The sequence below is a fragment of the Nerophis lumbriciformis genome, linkage group LG34, assembly GCF_033978685.3.
Source record: "Nerophis lumbriciformis linkage group LG34, RoL_Nlum_v2.1, whole genome shotgun sequence".
NCBI classification, from domain to species: domain Eukaryota; kingdom Metazoa; phylum Chordata; class Actinopteri; order Syngnathiformes; family Syngnathidae; genus Nerophis; species Nerophis lumbriciformis.
In genome coordinates, this window is record NC_084581.2 from 26,086,457 (window position 1) to 26,106,968 (window position 20,512).

General features: G+C 41.2%; 1 protein-coding gene across 3 annotated transcripts in view; it reads right to left on the bottom strand.

Annotated features, from left to right (window-relative positions):
- Nucleotides 1–20,147, bottom strand: part of cfap206 (cilia and flagella associated protein 206) — a 43,908-nt gene extending 23,761 nt beyond the window's left edge. For all 3 annotated transcript variants that reach the window (XM_061929324.1, XM_061929323.1, XM_061929322.1), the window contains exons 1-3: nucleotides 20,012–20,147; nucleotides 19,402–19,485; nucleotides 12,566–12,656 (exon numbers count right to left, since the gene is read on the bottom strand). In XM_061929324.1, coding sequence (XP_061785308.1) covers nucleotides 12,566–12,656; nucleotides 19,402–19,485; nucleotides 20,012–20,116 — 280 coding nt within the window. In that variant the 5' untranslated portion in view covers nucleotides 20,117–20,147. The remainder of the gene's footprint in view (nucleotides 1–12,565; nucleotides 12,657–19,401; nucleotides 19,486–20,011) is intronic.
- Between the last annotated feature and the right edge of the window lie 365 nt (nucleotides 20,148–20,512).

Genomic DNA, 20,512 nt, shown 5'->3' on the forward strand with positions numbered 1-20,512 from the left:
TATTTTATTGATCCCTTCAGGAGAGTTCCCTCAGGAAAAGTTGTAGTATTCATCATTATTGCTAAACAGCGTTAAATGCAAGCAACACAACATGGACACATTGACTTCCTTTTCAGTAAAAAGTAAGCTTCAAAATAAAAGTATGGACATATTACCATTTAAAAGGGCTGTTTGAAACTTGCCCAAAGTTACATTTTTCAAAACAAAAAATATAACATGAACATCACCAGGTAGCTTGTTTCTAGTTATTAGTGGTTTAAAGGGGAACTTTGCTTTTTGGGGGAATTTTGTCTATAATTCACAATCCTTATGAGATACAAGAACACATATCATCTTACGATGGAGCCAATGGGAGCCATGACGTCATTGCGTCTATTTCGACCATAAAACCCAATAAATAACCGTCCAAAAAGTGACAACAATACTCCATTTACATTCCGTGACCTGAATTTTTACCAAGTATTAGCAATATTGTTATTATAAGCGCTAACATTAAGGACCTAGATTTAGTGGCACATTGATCAGAGAGGCAACTTTCTGTATTGACATTATGAGCTGGTGAGCTGCTTTCTGCACTCAGAGCTCGTGAAAGTTAATTTAAGATCATAAATCATGCCTCTTACCTGGATAGTAAAATGATGTGGCCATAACCTGAGATGTTGGTACACTTTGACAGAACAACTTGGAGCCAGAAATGGCAAAAAGAACCCGAAAATAAGCTTTTTTTCATCCCCCTTTTTTCCTTTGCGAGGATTATGAGTGATTCTTCATCTAAACGGTAATATACTGTATCAACATCCTAACAGACGGCATCCCAGTGACAGCAGACATTCTACAGTAAATTAGGGCTGGGCGATATATGGAGTTTGTAAGACATATCGATATATTTTCAAACAAGATATGAATCAAGAAAATATCGTAATATCGATAACATTTATTTAACGTTAAAATGATCAAACGCCGCTTATTTGTTGTGTTCCTTGTACTCCCCCGCTTCCCACTCGCTACTAAGCCCCTCCCCTTCCTCCTTCCAAGACGTGCCAGCACGCATAAGAACATCCATGATTGGTTGGTTGTTTACTATGACGTGTCATGATTGGTTGAGATTATGGCCAAATATTAAGGACAGGCCAATCATAGGCAAGATAGGGCGGGTAATCGAACCAGGAAGCAAAATCACAACAGACATCCCAAATGACGACGAGAGAGTCATAGAAGAGAAGAGGGAATATTCAAGCGGGCGATTTATATATTAAAGATGGCAGAGGGATTCTCTTCTTTTCATTTTCCTTTAAGCGATGTAGATGACGTCCAGGAAACCGACAATGCGTCTACTTGGCCACATTTGGACTAAAGTATGTGTCTGGATAAAACGTTCATTTGAGTTGTTTACCATAAGCCCAAATCAAAACTGTTCTTGAGTTGCCATATTTCGCACGAGAAATGCTGCCAAAAATGTATGCCATAGTGAGGAAGATCATAGCCGCACAATTAAGTCAAGTCACTTACTTGGCGCTGACCAGAACCATAAATGTGTGACAATCCATTACATAGTTGACTGGGAATTAAAAAGTGCCTGCGTGCAAATTGATTTTTTATCCGAGTTTGATGCATTTTGTATTATTTGCACAGCTATGTTATTTATTCTATGTAGAAAGTATTTTATTTATGTTATGTAATTCTGTGCTACTTAAACAGTTTATTTTCTGTGCTGTTAATAGTGGCACATTGTTTTTAGGTCATGGATGTTCTTGGGGACGGCGTGGCACAGTTGGGAGAGTGGCCGTGCCAACAACCTGAGGGTTCCTGGTTCAATCCCCACCTTCTACCAATCTAGTCACGTCCGTTGTGTCCTTAAGCAAGACACTTCACCCTTGCTCCTGATGGGTCGTGGTTAGGGCCTTGCATGGCAGCTCCCACCATCAGTGTGTGAATGTAAGTGTGGAAATAGTTGACCATTTAATAAAAGTGCCACTGACTGTTTACAGTACAGTTGTCATTCAGTTCAAATTCAGTGATTCTCGCTCCAAAAAAAATACCTTCATATGTATACTTTCACCGGAAAATATATCGAGATATATATCGAATACAGAGTTTAAGAAAAAATATATTGAGATATACTTTTTCGTCCATATCGCCAAGCCCTTTGTCAGCCTACTAATCAAGACACATAGTGTCTGCTTAACCAGACGTTGACATCAAATTTGAGAGCCAAAGTGGTCATTCTTATGAAAAACCTGTCCGTTTATGTCGATGTATGTGTTGTAGTATTCATCATTATTGCTAAACAGCCTTAAATGCAAGCAAAAAACCTACTGCCTTGTTATATAACATTAAAACCTGCACACATTGACTTCCTTTTCAGTAAAAAATAAACTTCAAAATAAAAGTATGGACATATTAACCTGGATACACCCATTTAAAATATAACATGAACATCACCGACTAGCTTTTTACTAGTTATTAGTGGGTTAAAGGAGAACTTTGCTTTTTTGGGGAATTTTGTCTATAATTTACAATCTTTATGACATACAAGAACACATATGTATTTTTAAATGCATTCAAACTTGTGAATAAAAGTCATCTTACGATGGAGACAATATTTCTGACGTCATTGTGTCTATTTCCACCATAAAACCCAATAAATAAACGTCCAAAAAGTGACAACAATACTCCATTTACAGTTCGTGACCTGAATTTGAACCAAGTATTAGCAATATTGTTATTACAAGCGCTAACATTAAGGACCTAGATTTAGTGGCACATTGATCAGAGAGGCAACTTTCTGTATTGACATCATGAGCTGGTGAGCTGCTTTTTGCCCTCAGAGCTTGTGAAAGTTCATTCTAGATCATAAATCATGCCTCTCACCTGGATAGAAATATGATGTGGCCATAATCTGAGATGTTAGTACACTTTGACATAACAACTTGGACCCGGAAATGGCAACCAAAAAAACCCCCGAACAGACACTTTTTTCCACCCACCTTTTTTCCTTCGCGAGGATTATGATTCTTCATCTAAACGGTAATACACTGTGTCAACATCCTAAGAGTCGGCATCCCAGTGAGAGCAGACATTGTACAGTAAATGATGTTTTATTATGTTTGTTGTCTCACATGAAGTCTGCATTAGGTAGTATTCAGTGTTGTTGTCGAAGGAAAAAGCAAACGTTGGGAAATTAATGTGCCGCCGTATGCTTAAAATGAACAAACTATGTATATATTACATGTTATTATGAATGTGCCGGGCCTGTTACTACATTACATATATACTAACAGCGTGTCTATAAAAAGGTGTTTGGATGTTTTTATATCGGCAGAATAGTGACTCCCATAGACTCCATTGTAAGCTAACTTTTGAGCACATTTAATTACTAATTAGAGTGCGTAAACAAAAGAAAAACATGTTCTTGTCTTATATACTGTGAATGATAAGCAAATTCCAAAACAGTGCAGTTCTCCTTTAACAGAACATATTTTTAAAATGTCCATATTTTTCACAATTGCTAATTGTATTGAAAAAAAAATGGCTTGTTGCCTGAGGAATAAGTCTGGCGTACAAGACTGTCACTGCCACACTGCCAGAAAATGGCAAAAGCAATCCCGGAGAAGCAACTAACATTTGCAGTCATTTTGTTGGCACGATACATTCAATGATTGCGAACATTAATAGCTCAACGCCAACACAAAGTTAGTGCGTGTGTTTTACGTGGGGAGAGTTTACGTGCTTAAAGCCGGAAGAGGGTGGGATACAATGCTTAGAAGAATTAGGAATGTCTTGACATGCTCTGAGGTTCAAGGCAGGTTCACTTTGGAGGTTTTTTCGGGAATTTCACCTTCATAAAAAAATGTATTATTAAATACGTTATTTATTATTTTATAAAAAATAATTATCATTTGGTGTCTTACCTTTTATTTGTATGTGAGGTACATGCACCTATCCTCACACAGGAAAAGCTCTTACACGGTACAACGACCTGAATTAAAAAAGTCTGATCACCTAATGTTTTATCTAAAAGTTCAGTTTAGAAGCTGTGTTTTCTTTGCAGTTCTTCGCAAAAAAATCGATATTTAAAAATGTTGATAAAGTACATTTGCGACTTGTAGGTCTTTCCATTAAAGGGTGTTTTGCGTCATGAGCCGTAATTCTCGTAAAACTCCACTTTGAGGAAGATATTGCAGGCATTGCTGTTGCCGGGATGTCAATAAAAGACGAAGGTAGTGAGTGATCGCTCAAAGGCAACGTCCTTACGGCCCCCTTGACGCATGCAGGTCTCTCCAAGCCGCGAGATGGCCCGAAGGGGCGGTGCTGCCTCGCTCGACCACGGCCGACCGTTTGGAAGCGAGACCAAGACGACCTGTCTTCCCGAGTTGTCATGCATGAGACCAAGACGACCTGTCTTCCCGAGTTGTCATGCATGCGCGGCCCGCCGGTTCGGTGTTTAGGTGCCACTAAATGCGGAAAAAGTGTTTCCATCACGCTTTTGTGAAAAACTTCAATATGAAAACGTCTCAAAAACCACCTCATGAGAACAAAAAAATATTTGAGTGATATTTAAGAGGTTTTTCAAAATATTTTCGAAACGCAGCTAGAGACATTTCATGAGCTTGTATATTTTAGGGTCGTACAAAATAGTCGACTAATCGACTTTAAGAGCCACAATTTGACCTTCTTTTTTTTGGATCACGTGATTTCGGCGGAACACAGTATTTTCTTTTGCACTGATGTGGTAGAAGTAGCCGACCCGGGATTCTATGTGTGTTGTGCTGTGATAAAAGTTTCTGTCTGCTTTGTGGTCCTTGACACGCTGGCTGTGTGCAGTTCAGAAATAGGAGTGATGACACTGACAAGTCCCTGTGAATTGGTGCGCTTTTGCAAGAGACAATTGTTATGTGAAATCAAACTAGATAGAGAAGGACAAGTGGGTTGGACTTCCGTGATACCGTGTTTTTGACATGGAGTGTTTTATTCTGAAAATCAACAGCTATATTTTGTTTATATGCTGTACTTCCTGTCCTGCACTACCTTTATCAATGCAAAATTGCTTCGCCTTTGCTGACATTCTGTAAAACTAGAAGCTTTGCGTATTTCCTTCAAATATCTCCGGAACATCAGAGGTGAGACTGTTAGAAATGCAATGGAAAGCAGCAGTAGCACGAGCAGCTGTACAGGCGTAAGTTAAGTTGATGTTAAATCTGATTATAAGCTTATTCATTGTTGCAAAGCATTCCCTTTTCCTGTTTTTATTTATGGCAGGGAAAACTATGAAGGACATCATCAGTGACTTGACTATCATTAGTGACTGATCAACTTTAAAAAATCTGAAAGCGTGCAACCCCTAGTATAGATAACCCTCCATCTTAATAGTCACATTCATTCATTTATTGATTTGTTTAGCAAATCACTCAAATACAGCTAGCTCATCACAATTAATACACTGCAAATGATTTGAAACATGGCAAGATTTTACATTGTATTTCGAGAAATTTCCTGTTCTCGGGGCTATTTAGTTATTTTGAGTCATAAATATTACATCATAATCTTATCCAATCGGGTCTCCTTGTGTTTAGCATGAACAGATTACAGTTGGTACAAAATGTGGCTGCTAGACTTTTGACAAGAACAAGAAAGTTCAATCATCCATCCATCTTCTTCTGCTTATCCGAGGTCGGGTCGCGGGGGAAGCAGCCAAAGCAGGAAAGCCTAGACTTGACTCTCCCCAGCCACTTCATCCAGCTCTTCCCGAGGGATCCCGAGGCGTTCCCAGGCCAGCCGTGAGACATAGTCTTCCCAAAGTGTCCTGGGTCTTCCCCGTGGCTTTACTTTGAGCTCCTCCCGGATGGCAGAGCTTCTCAGACCTATCTCTAAGGGAGAGCCCTGCCACCCGGCGGAGGAAACTCATTTCGGCCGCTTGTACTCGTGATCTTGTCCTTTCGGTCAAAACCCAAAGCTCATGACCATAGGTGAGGATGGGAACGGAGATCGACCGGTAAATTGAGAGCTTTGCCTTCCGGCTCAGCTCCTTCTTCACCACAACGGATCGATACAGCGTCCGCATTACTGAAGACGCCGCACCAATCTCACGATCCACTCTTCCCTCACTCGTGAACAAGACTCCGAGGTACTTGAACTCCTCCACTTGGGGCAGGGTCTCCTCCCCAACCCGGAGATGGCACTCCACCCTTTTCCAGGCGAGAACCATGGACTCGGACTTGGAGGTGCTGATTCTCATCCAAGTCGCTTCACACTCTGCTGCGAACCGATCCAGTGAGAGCTGAAGATCCTGGCCAGATGAAGCCTTCAGGTCCACATCATCTGCAAAAAGCAGAGACTTAATCCTGGAGCCACCAAACCGGATCCCCTCAACGCCCTAACTGTGCCTAGAAATTCTGTCCATAAGAGTTATGAACAGAATCGGTGACAAAGGGCAGCCTTGGCGGAGTCCAACCCTCACTGGAAACGGATCCGACTTACTGCCAGCAATGCGGACCAAGCTCTGACACTGATCGTACAGGGAGCTGACCGCCACAATCAGACAGTCCGATATCCCATACTCTCTGAGCACTCTCCACAGGACTTCCCGAGGACAGTCGAATGCCTTCTCCAAGTACACAAAGCACATGTAGACTGGTTGGGCAAACTCCCATGCACTCTCAAGGACCCTGCCGAGAGTATAGAGCTGTTCCACGACCAGGACGAAAACCGCACTGTTCCTCCTGAATCCGAGGTTCGACTATCCGGCGTAGCCTCCTCTCCAGTACACCTGAATAAACCTTACCGGGAAGGCTGAGGACTGTGATCCCACAATAGTTGGAACACACCCTCCGGTTCCCCTTCTTAAAGAGAGGAACCAGCACCCCGGTCTGCCAATCCAGAGGTACCGCCCCCGATGCTCACACGATGCTGCAGAGTCTTGTCAACCAAGACATCCCCACAGCATCCAGAGCCTTAAGGAACTCCGGGCGGGTCTCATCCACCCCCGGGGCCTTGCCACCGTGGAGCTTTTTAACTACCTCAGCAAGTACAGCCCCAGAAATAGGAGAGCCCACCACAGATTCCCCAGGAACTGCTTCATCATAGGAAGACATGTTGGTGGGATTAAGGAGGTCTTCGAAGTATTCTCTCCACCGATCCACAACATCCACAGTCGAGGTCAGCAGAACACCATCCTCACCAAACACGGTGTTGACAGTGCACTGCTTCCCCTTCCTGAGGCGGCGGATGGTGGTCCAGAATCGCTTCGAAGCTGTCCGGAAGTCGTTTTCCATGGCTTCTCCGAACTCCTCCCATGTCCGAGTTTTTGCCTCCGACCGCTGAAGCCGCACACCGCTTGGCTCGTCGGTACCTGTCCGCTGCCTCCGGAGTCCTATGAGTCAAAAGAACCCGATAGGACTCTTTCTTCAGCTTGATGGCATCCTTCACCGCTGGTGTCCACCAGCGGGTTTTAGGATTACCGCCACAACAGACACCAACTACCTTGCGGCCACAGCTCCAATCAGCCGCCTCGACAATAGAGGTGCGGAACATGGTCTACTCGGACTCAATGTCCAGCACCTTCCTCGTGACATGTTCAAAGTTCTTCCGGAGGTGGGAATTGAAACTCTCTCTGACAGGAGACTCTGCTAGACGTTCCCAGCAGACCCTCACAATGCGTTTGGGCCTGCCAGGTCTGTCCGGCATCCTCCCCCACCATCGCAGCCAACTCACCACCAGTTGGTGATCGGTAGAAAGCTCCGCCCCTCTCTTCACCCGAGTGTCCAAAACATGAGGCCGCAAATCCGATGACACAACTACAAAGTCGATCATGGAACTGCGGCCTAGGGTGTCCTGGTGCCAAGTGCACATATGGACACCCTTATGTTTGAACATGGTGTTTGTTATGGACAATCAGTGATGAGAACAAAAGTCCAATAACAAAACACCACTCGGGTTCAGATCCGGGCGACCATTCTTCCCGATCACGCCTCTCCAGGTTTCACTGTCGTTACCAACATGAGCGTTGCAGTCCCCCAGTAGGACAAGGGAATCACCCGGGGGAGAACTTTCCAGTACTCCCTTGAGTGTATCCAAAAAGGGTGGGTACTCTGAACTGCTGTTTGGTGCGTAAGCACAAACAACAGTCAGGACCCGTCCCCCCACCCGAAGGCGGAGGGAAGCGACCCTCTCGTCCACCTGGTTGAACTCCAACTTGCAGGCTTTGAGCCGGGGGGCAACACGAATTGCTACCCCAGCCCGTCGCCTCTCACTGCGTGCAACGCCAGTGTGGAAGAGATTCCAGCCCCTCTCGAGAGAACTGGTTCCAGAGCCCTTGCTGTGCGTCAAGGTGAGTCCGACTATATCCAGCCGGAACTTCTCCACCTCGCGCACTAGCTCAGGCTCCTTCCCCCCCAGCGAGGTGACATTCCACATCCCAAGAGCTAGCTTATGTAGCCTATGATCAGACCGCCAAGTGCCCTGCTTTCGGCTCCCGCCCAGCTCACATTGCACCCGACCTCTATGGCCCCTGTTATGGGTGGTGAACCCATTGGAGGGGGGACCCACGTTGCCTCTTCGGGCTGTGCCCGGCCTGGCCCCATGGGGACAGGCCCGGCTACCAGGCGCTCGCCATCGTGCCTCTAGTCCGGGCCTGGCTCCAGAGGGGGGACCCGGTGACCCGCGTCCGGGCGAGGGAAATCTGAGTCTCGGTTCTTGTATTTCCACAGAAGTCTTCGAGCTGCTCTTTGTCTGATCCCTCACCTAGGACCTGCTTGTCTTGGGAGACCCTACCAGGGGGCATGGAAGCCCCCGGACAACATAGCTCCTAGGATCATTGAGACACGCAAACTCCTCTACCACGGTAAGGTGGCAGCTCAGAGAGGAGTAGTAGTAGTTCGATCATATTACGCCTATACTGGCTCACCTGCACTGGCTTCCTGTGCACTTAAGATGAGACTTTAAGGTTTTATTACGTATAAAATACTAAATAGTCTGGCTCCATCCTATCTTGCTGATTGTATTGTACCATATGTCCCGGCCAGAAATCTGTGTTATTAGTGATTGCCAGAGCTAGGTACTATAGAGCGTTTTGTATTCGGGCTTCATTACTCTGGAATGCCCTTCGGGTAAGAGTTAGAGATGCTACCTCAGTAGAAGCATTTAAATCCCATCTTAAAACTCATTTAAGACCTTTAAATAGACCCCTTTTTAGAACAGTTGACCTGCCGCTTCTCTTTTCTGCTTTGCCCCCCTCTCCTGTGTGGACAGCTTATCAGGTGGCGACAGATCAGTTTCCACAAAAGAGGAATTAGCTGTTCTAAGTTGGGACCCATTGGGTTTAGTTTTTTCTTGCCAGAATGTGGGTTCAGAACCAAGGATGTCGTTGTGGTTTATGAGGGCCTTTGAGGTACTTGTGATTAAGGGCTATATAAAATTGTTTGATTGATTGATTAATTTTAGCAGTTCCTAAAATCTAGTCTTCTTATCCCTGTGATAAGTTGTCGATTGTCCAGGGTGTACCCCGCCTTACATGAAACTGGGATTGGCTCCAACACCCCACGCCACCCCGAGAGGGACAAGCGGTAGAAAATGGATGGATGGATGGATGGATGTTTAGTCTTTTTATCTTATATTTGTTAGCTCTTTTTTGCAGTGTATTGACTCGACGTGTGTACTAACTCAGAGAGCTACAGCACCTCTCAGAATGGTTTTTTTTTGTATTTGAAGTCCTATTAGCAAGAATAATGATCAGATGTCACACTTCCATTAAATGCGTTACACTCGCTGTAGATTGTACAGTGTAGAAAGTGATGGTGTAAAAAAGTTACTGAAAACATTATTTTGGCGACGTTGCTGACAAACAGAAATAGCCTGACTTGCTTGCACACTAAAGAAGACAGGAGATACTTGCGAATGCATTAAATGAAAAAACAAATATGAGGCACTGTCTCGTTTTGTTTCTATGAAAGTATTCATTCAGTGCACTCAGAACATGGCGCACTGCACACAACTGGGAAGTTTGCATACGCACTATAGGGCTCCTTTCTCTCATGTGCTTAAGGTAAAAAAAACTGCACAATGGCAGTTTCTGGATGTGCAGCATTCTCCCCTTTGACTTAGGTCTGTCAATACGAGCATTTATCCAATATGCGCACTTTGGGTGGCACAACCCTAAGATTCCCTGTCAAAACTGGCCTTCTGTATTCGTCCATCGCCTTAACTACTTTTTATCTTATGCACCTCTGAGGCTGCAATAAGTCCAGCTCCCTGGGAAAGAGAAACATTATATTGCACTAGAAGTTGGGATGCAGTGTACATCACTCAGAATAAAATGTTCAAAGAAACTTCTGGAAAATATCAAATCTATTCTGATCACTGATCAATTCTGTTGAAAAACCTGGAAAAAATCATTAAGACAAGGATAAAAGGACCAGGACAGTCTGAATGAATGCATATCATTGTCTCGTCTGCTAGAGTTGAAGAGAAGAGTGCAACCACAGCGGAATGTGACCAGATGTATTGGCCGTTTTTGGACATCTTGCTGGAGCTAACGGATGTTCAATGCTTGCAATGAAATCGGCTCATCAAACTATTTGACTATATCATTGAAAATGCATATACATCAAACATATATTAACGTTGTTGCTCTATGGGAAACTGGGTAACACATGGCACACTGACAAAGCTTAACCTATTGTCACTATAACAATCTACAAGGTTAAAATAGGTTGCTTCTCTTTCTTTCCCTCCATTTTTCTGCATTCTTTCGTATCTCTAGTTATCATTACGTATATGTATTGTTGCATTTGAACAACTGTATTGTTGATAATTGAGGTAAATTATTGGTATCAATAGTGCTATTTCTATTGGTATTTGTATTGCTCCATTTGGAGTGTAATAATGCTCATTGTCATTTCTGTATTATTATTTATTTCGCTAACTGCTTCTTTGCTATCACTTTTACCATCATATTTGTACATATTGTATTTGCTGATGTTGTTCTATTGTTGTTGTTGTTGTTATTGTTGTGTTTGCTGTTGTTGTTGTTTTTGTCTCTCTGTCTAATCCCCTTCTTGTCCCCACAATTCCCCCATCTGTCTTCCTTTTTTCTCTTTCTATCCCCTCCTGCTCCGGCCCGGCTGCACTAAATGATAATATAAATACATTTAATAAAGTCAAATACAAATAAGGCAACAAAAGAAGTATCCTACACTTCTCTTTTGTAAAGTAAATCTGAACAGCCGACATGGGCATCTACATCAACTATATGATTTGCCTGAGAAGCTGGACAGGACAAAAAAATAACAATTAAAAAAAAATAAAAAAATAAATAGAAATACAAAAAATGCATAGTGCAGCTTTTCTCAATTGATTTTTTGACATTTAAAATCAAATTGTCACGCAGAACACAAACAGTTGTACTTACCAAAACTCTACACATGACATCAGGGTGTCTACAACAAATGAAAAGATTTCATAGGAAGAAGACGCTGAAGTTTAGGGATGAGGAACATTGTTAACCTTCATTTTTAATTGCTGGAAAGGTTTTATAAATGTGGAAATAGTACAGTAGATATTTTTGAAGATCAATGGGCATTTGTCTTTGTAAAATCTGAAATTTCCATCCATCCATCCATCCATTTTCTACCACTTGTCCCTTTTGGGGTTACGGGGGGTGCTGGAGCCTATCTCAGCTGTGGAAATGATTACCATGTGGAAAACTGATAGCCTGAATGAGCCAAATATTTTCATATTGAAATGGTTTGAATCGGTTTCAGAAATGTGACAAATTGAAAGCTTCAAAAAATTACCCATTCATTTTCAATGGGATTTTGTCATGGAAAATATGGAATTACATAAAATGTACAAATATTTTCGGGAATAGATTGACCATTGCTTTTGAAATATTTTGAAACTTAACGGTTTCAATCATTTGAGAGATTTGGAAGTAAAGAAAATGACTAAAGGGACGTTGGTGCTCTTTAGCATTTACACAACAATGATAAATAAATGATAAATGGGTTGTACTTGTATAGCGCTTTTCTACCTTCAAGGTACTCAAAGCGCTTTGACACTACTTCCACATTTACCCATTCACACACACATTCACACACTGATGGAGGGAGCTGCCATGCAAGGCGCTAACCAGCACCCATCAGGAGCAAGGGTGAAGTGTCTTGCTCAGGACACAACGGACGTGACGAGGTTGGTACTAGGTGGGGATTGAACCAGGGACCCTCGGGTCGCGCACGGCCACTCTCCCACTGCGCCATTCACAATAACAATAATAGCAATAAAAACAGCAATAATAATAATAACAATAACAACAATACTACTCCTGCTATTACTACTACTAATAATAGAAAATTGCATATTTGCTCATGTATAGGTTAATACTAAAAACATTGTTTCATTGGTTAAAGGGCTTCAGGCTTTTGTTGGATTTCTAGTTCTTCATGTGAGTTAGGAGTTATGTTCATCTTTTGATTTTAAAAAGAATACAACCAAGTATTTCTGAAACTTTATCCAATGACATTGAAACACTGCATATGACCATGTATGTCTGCAACACAGGAAACCCACTTACGTCGAGAAGAGTAATTCATATCAAAATACACTTGCATTTTGATTGTGTCAAGGGATGGACTGCTTGCAGTTGTGCGTCTCGCCGTACAGATCTGTAAGAAATAGCGTAAACTAAACACAGTTTTAAGGTTTCATATCCACACAGGCTGAACTCAAGCAATTATACTGGAAAAAAGGTTGAGCGATTATTTCTAAAGTGTCATATCTGATAACTCTGTTTATATTCACAATAACAATTCAGACTCTCTAAAGGTCAAATAGTGTCATCAGAGAACACAAATATTTCCCATTCATTCATTTATTTGTGGCAGCTTGCCCACACTCATTAACACTTTGCGGTGGTACCTTAACTTACGAGTAACTTGAGATACGAGCTGTCTTTGGGCTTTTTGTTATGATTTAAGTGCGAGTGTACCTTGAGTTACCAGTATTTCCACCGTCGGTTGAAGTAGCCGTTTGAGCAGTAAAGAGCTAATATACTGTACTGTCTGTTACACCTTGTTCCTGCTGAGTTTACACAAGAAACAATCATACTGGAACGTCTGTGTAAACATTACAAGGAGGACGAGAAGGTGATCCATGATCAATTGTTTTATTGTGCAAGACTGGTACCACCGTAACACACCAAAACATAAACTACAAACCAAAAAGATGTAGCATAAATTGGTCACTGTACACAGGCCAAATTAAAATGTCACTGTCATCAATGTCATCTCTCTCTGTTCTGAGTTACGAGCTTGGTAATCGAACAAATCCATCCATCCATCCATTGTCTACCGCTTGTCCCTTTCGGGGTCACGGGGGGTGTCTATCTCAGCTGCATTCAGGCGGAAGGCGGGGTACACCCTGGAAGAGTCGCCACCTCTTCGCAGGGCCAACACAGATAGACAGACAACATTCACACAGGTGCATGTTTTTGGAGGTGGGAGGAAGGCAAGTACCCGGAGGGAACCCACGCAGTCACGGGGAGAACATGCAAACTCCACACAGAAAGATCCCGAGCCCGGGATTGAACTCAGGACCTTCATATTGTGAGGCACATGCACTAACTTCTGTGCTGTGCTGCCACACATAGTGACATTTTTTTTGTGTGTAGAAGAAAGGTGTTAAACTGGCAGTTGCGCAGAAATGGCTGTGAGAAAGGAGTTGTTGCGCTCCAAGTCCGTCCTATGTATGCTTGTCAAAATACATGGACTTAAAAATAAAAATAAATATTAGACACATCTTCTAGTCAGCAATATTATTTTATAATTTTATAGCTGCTGGATGACAAAAGGGACTGATTAAAACATTCAATTGATGTATTTTGGTGTCTGTTGGTGTTTTTTGAATGGAATTTGTTTCATTTAGAAAATCTGTTATCACAACATATCTCCTTTACAGAGGTGGGACCAAGTCATTGTTTTGCAAGTCACAAGTAAGTCTCAAGTCTTTGCCCTCAAGTCACGAGTCAAGTCCCGAGTCAAGACAGGCAAGTCCCGAGTCAAGTCCAAAGTCAAGACTGGAAAGTCTCAAGTCAAGTCCCAAGTCCTGCATTTTGAGTTTTGAGTCCTTTCAAGTCCTTTTAACCACAGACTAATATATTTACACAGATTGTGTATGCTTTTAAAACGCTGCATTTATTTATTAAAACAAGTGCATTTGAAATTGCAGGAAAAAAAATAGTGGTGACATTGCACTTCATAATAGCACTACTAACCAGTCATTTTAAACATTTAACTCATTCCTTTACAGAATAAACACATTTGAAAAAACAAGTGCAAATGTACTTATTTGCACAAATGTGTTAACATTGTATTTCCATGGCATATTGCATTGTAACTAGTTCCACAGCAGTTTCTATCCTGTTCTTACCTTATCTCATTGATCTCATCTCATACTGTATGTGTGTTTATGTGTGCGTACACATAAAAAACATAACAAATACATGAACATAACAATGAACAGAGTTGTACTTTTTAGATGTCAGAGCCTAATGCAACATGTACACATATTCTTAATATAGTATACATTTAAATTGACCTTTATTTGACTATGTTTGTCTTTTTGTAGGTGGCTAAAATACGCGGTGCTGCTGACTGCCGTCTAACGTTTCGTTACTGTGTGTGATACATTGACTAACGTAACGTTATGTGTAGGTACCTCATGCAATCCCGCTTAAAAAAAATCACTTGACAAAAAGTATGAAAAAGGTAGCGAACTGCAGTGGACGCAACAGATTGCCGTGTTTGCAATGACGTTATAACCATAGACATCTTATAAGTAGACGCAGCATTGGCTGCTGTGACGCGAGCAATTTGGCCGCCATCTTGAAGTGGTGATGAGGAGCCGGCGAGCAGCCTAAACTGACAGTTGACAGGTAGAAAACAAAAATGTTTTCTACCTGTCAACTGTCAGTTGGTGTTCAGTGTTTTCCTGCTCAAATGAGTGGACTGTTGAAAATAGGAATCGGAGGATTACTTTTCACAAGTAAGATTTAACATTAACGTACTATTGGTTGTATTTTGTGAAAAGAATATTACCACAGAGTTGAGAAGGAGCAAAGATCTTCAATATTTGTATGTGAAAATCACAAAGAAATATTCTGGGGGAGGATGACCCCCCTACAGGGGTTTGCTTTCAGCCCCACCTAAAACAAAATTCACCAGCCGCCACTGATTATGATGTGTTCTCATTTTAGGCAAAGTATAAGACAATACTTTCTTAACAGTTTAATTGTAACCAAGAATAAGTCTTCAAGTAACACTATTCAAATACTAACATTGTTGGGTAAAACATAATTTAGTTTTATTCTGAATCCAGTGAAACAAATAGGTGGTTTTAGCTGATATAAAGACTTTCAGGTGTTTATATATGTTTATGTTTAAGTATTTGGCAGACACTTTTATCCAAAGCGACATACATAAAAAATACATATAAAACAATCTCTGTAAACATGATCATTTAAGGGAAGAATGTAACACAAAATATCAATACAAAGTGTCAGAATAAACTCTCTGCTGCTGCAGCAACAGAGATACAGTCTGTAGGTCCCTAAGATATATAGATATCTAATGTATTCATACATTGTTTATGTAGAATATACGCATGTTTATATAACCTACTCATATTGTTTCTTGAACTTAAAAATAGCTGACCGTTTTTTCCCCCTTCTCTGGGATTATATTCCCAGTTTTGATCTCGGACGTCTGGTCACTTATAGCATATAAGAATATTATATTACTGTTAAGCAAACTATGAATAATAAAACACGCCAAAACATGTGTCCTTTATCATAGCTACACGTATGACAAAAAAGCGCGTGAAAATCAGTGGTATTCAGTGAGGTAAAATGAATTAAATGCGCTGACAGTTCATTGCTCCTGCCAAATGAATTGCACTGAGTGGAGGGGATCACCACTCCAAGATGGCGCCCCCACGTCTCGTCAGCGCCAGTAGGCAGTAGCGGTCGATGCTGCGTCTACTAATAAGATGTCTATGGTTATAACGTTAGCAGTGAGTTTCCAGCCTCACTGATTTAACTACACAGCAAATAAAAGTTACGTTACTTAGCCAATAAACGTTAGCTTACATTCAAAACTTACCGTTCTGTTTGCAACTTCAAATGTCGAACGAAGTCGAAAGTTGTTGCAATTCGTTTTTTGTTGACCAAGTCACAGTTTTAATACCCGAACGAAACTATCTTTGGCGTGATTTTTCCTCACTAGCGCACTCCCTGACAGACACACACGTACACTTTGGAGGATATGGAGCGCTCCCGAATAACTTTTTAATCGTTGGGTTTTGCGGAAAGTAGCAAGTCATGTAAAGTCAAAAGGCTCAAGTCCAAGTGAAGTCACAAGTCATTGATGTTAAAGTCCAAGTCGAGTTTCAAGGTTCAAGGGTTTTATTCATCACATGCAGAATACACCACGGTGAAATGCTTTTTTCCATGCTCTTCAGATATTGCGTACAGTGGGATCCAAACACTAGTTGCTGAATCTAATACACTAAATACAAAAAAATACAACAATTTGTATAGCTCTGATGTACATTAATTACAAGACAATAAGTTGCACAATAAGTCCCAGTAGTTATGGTAGAAGTATCAGTACAAGCATACTTGCCAACCTTGAGACCTCCGATTTCGGGAGGTGGGGGGGGGGGGGGGGGGTAATAAATATTAAGGTGTCTACAGTTCTTTTGGCAGTTGAGTAGTGACAGTAGTATGAACAAACAGTATGACTTCTTTATACTCTTGTTTTTACGTTATTTACAGTCATTGAATGAAGAGTATTGTAGTCCAGTAATTACAGTGGTAAGTAAAGTGATTCTTGTGCGTGCGGTTCTGTGCAATTGTGATAAAGTGTTAATCAGCGGTGCAGTTGAGCAGTCTGATGGCTTGGGAATAGAAGCTCCTCCTGAGTCTCTCCGTGGTGGCCATGAGACTCCGGTAGCGCTTGCCTGACTGCAGCAGTGAGAAGAGGCAGTTGTTTGGGTGGCTAGAGTCTCTCACTATCCTCTTGGCCTTGGATCTACACCGCCTGGTGTAGATGTTGCAGATGGTTGGGAGCACGGCTGGGAGCATCAGCTCGGCTGATCTGGCCACTCTCTGCAGTCTGTTGTGGTCGTGTGCGGTGCTATTCCCAAATCAGAAGGTGATGTTTCCAGTCATGACACTCTCTGTTGTGCATGAGTAGAAGTTTCTGAGGATCTTGTGGTTTAGTTTGAACTTCCTGAGTCTCCTGAGGAAGTAGAGACGCTGTTGTGCCTTTTTCACCACGTTGTCTATGTGTGTGGTCCAGGACAGGTCTTTTGATATTGTCACTCCGAGGTATTTGAAGTTGGTCACTCTCTCGACCGGCGTCCCGTCTATGCTGAGTGGACTGTCGTTCCTTGCCCCCCGTCTCCTAAAATCCACTATGACCTCCTTGGTCTTGCTGACGTTCAGGGCGAGGTGGTTGCATGTCACCTACCGGTATCAACTTTTTCTTTTACAACTAAAACAGAACTACATCAGAAGATACAATATACACATAAGACACCAATATTTAGTACTTTTAAAAATAAATAATTATTGAAGTAAATTGTAACGACCACTGCTCAAGCTCCAGTCTTTATGCCCTGCATGAGAAAATATACCTTTTTTTAATTTGATTTAAAAATAAAATTTGCTCTGTGTCAATAATTCTCCTTAAATATGTGTTGATGTTTGACGGGACATTTATTTGAGTTTTTGTGAGAATTCTTATCTGGTCTGCTCAGCTGCTTTCACCACTATGTCGCTAATGGCCTGACCTTTCCTAAAAAAATATGTTAAAATAAAAAACTTAAAGCCTTGTCTAGCTGTTAACTAACGTATACTATTCATGTTTAATTAACTTTTACTTCAAATGAATATTGGCTCCAGATATCGGTTGTCGGCCTCCTTGACTACTAATAATTGGTTTCAACCCTGAAAAAAAATATTGGTCGACCTCTACTGCAGACAGTTGAACTCTAGACATAACTGGTCTATGTTTGGTTAGCAACTTTTCAGACCCTCGTGGCGACTTGAACTGTTTTGCTGATAATGTCCTAAATGAGCCAAAGAGACTGTTGCAAGCCCCTATCAATCAATTAGATGCAAATGACGTATTAGGCAAATGAGTTGATGCAATCATCTTTGCAGCTTGTAGGACAACCAATAACAAATGTTCTCACAAAGCAGTTGACGACAATGTTTCTGTGTCTCAAATCCAATACCTTCATCAGTACGCTTAATTCATTCACAACATAGACTTAGTAAACATTCTGAGTGCATACTGTAAGTGCGTTAAAATTAAGTCGTACTGCAAAATGCAGTACACTATCAGTCCCCGATGTTGCACACATAATGGCCAAAAATGATAAGTGTGCAGTGATGGACACTTGCAACCCTCATTAGTCGCCATCTTGACTACATAACATAGAAGACTAACATGAGTGGTTGTAATTCCCCATTAAAAAAGAGAGAAGAGGAAATGGGAAATTATTGAACTCCTACACGTCACTTTCAAAATTCATACACTCAGGAACTGTAAGTACACAGTGAATACAGTATACTTATACTGTATTCTGTGTACTGACAGAAGTGTTCCATTTGAAACCCTGTGTACAGTTTTGATTGCGTGGATTTTGACGGTGCAGTGCTATTTTAAACGGTCGTTGCGCACTTACCAATAATTACTTAGTAATATTTACCTGCTTCTTCTCGCTCTCTCTCTCTCTCTCTCTCTCTTGAATGGTGAATTGTAAAAATGGTGCACTCATGAATTTATTTTTCTTAAACAATTGTATGTAATAAAAGAGAATACTTGTATTATTTTGTTGATGTTACATAATCTTGTTATATTTGGACACACCTTCTCATTTCAATGCATTTTCTCTATTTTCATGAATATTTACATTGTTGATTGTCACTGAAGGCATCAAAACTATGACACTTGTGAAGTGAAAACCATTTCTCTTGAAGCTCATCAAGAATGCCAAGAGCGTGCAAAGTAGTAATCAGAGCAAAGGGTGGCTACTTTGATATAAAACATGTTTTCAGTTATTTCACCATTTTTGTTAAGTACATAACTCCACATGTGTTCATTCATAGTTTTGATGCCTTCAGTGACAATCTACAATGTAAATAGTCATGAAAATAAAGAAAACACATTGAATGAGAAGGTGTGTCCAAACTTTTGACCTGCACTGTAGACAACAAATACGTTTCTACATTTCTAGATGAAAAAAAAAAGCTTTGACTAATTATTTATTTATCATTTATTTAATATATTTGTCCGTGTTTTATTCTGATTATTATCATAATCAAATAATTTGTTAATAACTCACCTCTTTAAATATTTGCATGTCATAGTTGGTCAGTGTCTGATCAACATGATACATATCCCTTGTGTCCTGCACAACACACATCTCCTGAAATACAGAAAAAGGGTACATTAAAAAAGTAAATCAATAAATGTGAAAACAAAAAAAGCATTAGGTAAAATAAGACTCCTTATATGAAACGTTGTTACCTTTACAGATAATATGTTCTTGTCTCACGATATTTTCTTTCTCAATAGATTGTGGGATTCGGGAATGGTCACTACTTTCTACCAACTTTTACGTATTGTGTCCCCCTTTGGTCCTCAGAAAATCATACATAATTCATTTAATTCAATTTGCTGCTGGCTTGTTACAGAGGTGGTCGCCAGTGACGTCACGTCTTTGGAGAAAGACATCCATTACGCCAACGTTCATTGAAAGCCTCAATTGACATTGTTCGCTTTTCCTTCGAACATAGTTGATTATTTTACAGTTGAAGGTGTATGTACGATACAAATGACACATTATTTTATAGTTGAAGGTGTATAGACATTATTTTATAGTTGACGGTTTATGGACGACAACATGGCTGTACCTACTGAAATGAAACATGGAAACAAGGTCGTTTTCTCACCACCATGGAATCCACTGAGTCCCCCGACAAAGGTCCCGTCAAGCACATTTGTGTTAATTCTATTAAAATGGTTTCAATCACTCGTTCAGCCTGAGCCCGAGACATATTTACACCCCGCAACAAGTGTTGAGTTGGCGTGTGTTGGCAAGGGGTTGCCTTGGTGATGGGACTTTCTTCGTTTTTAACGAGCCGCCTCTTTTGGCTCGGCACACAGAAAGTACTCGTTTATTTCGACCATTTATTCATGGCTTTGAACGGAGCGCTCTAATTATCAGTCAAATCGACACCTATTAGCGTTACTATCGCTGTAGGATTGATATTTTTCAGTGTTTTATGTTTATTTTCACAAATATCTTTTTGTGTTGTTCATATTGTTGCGTGTTAGCCAATGACTTTGGCTGGGGGCGGGACTTCCGGGGAGAGATAGGGAGTTCGAGTTCGAGTATGGCCGGGAAAAAAGTGTTAGTGTTGTTATGTGTTTGTATCCTGCATCGCATCTTG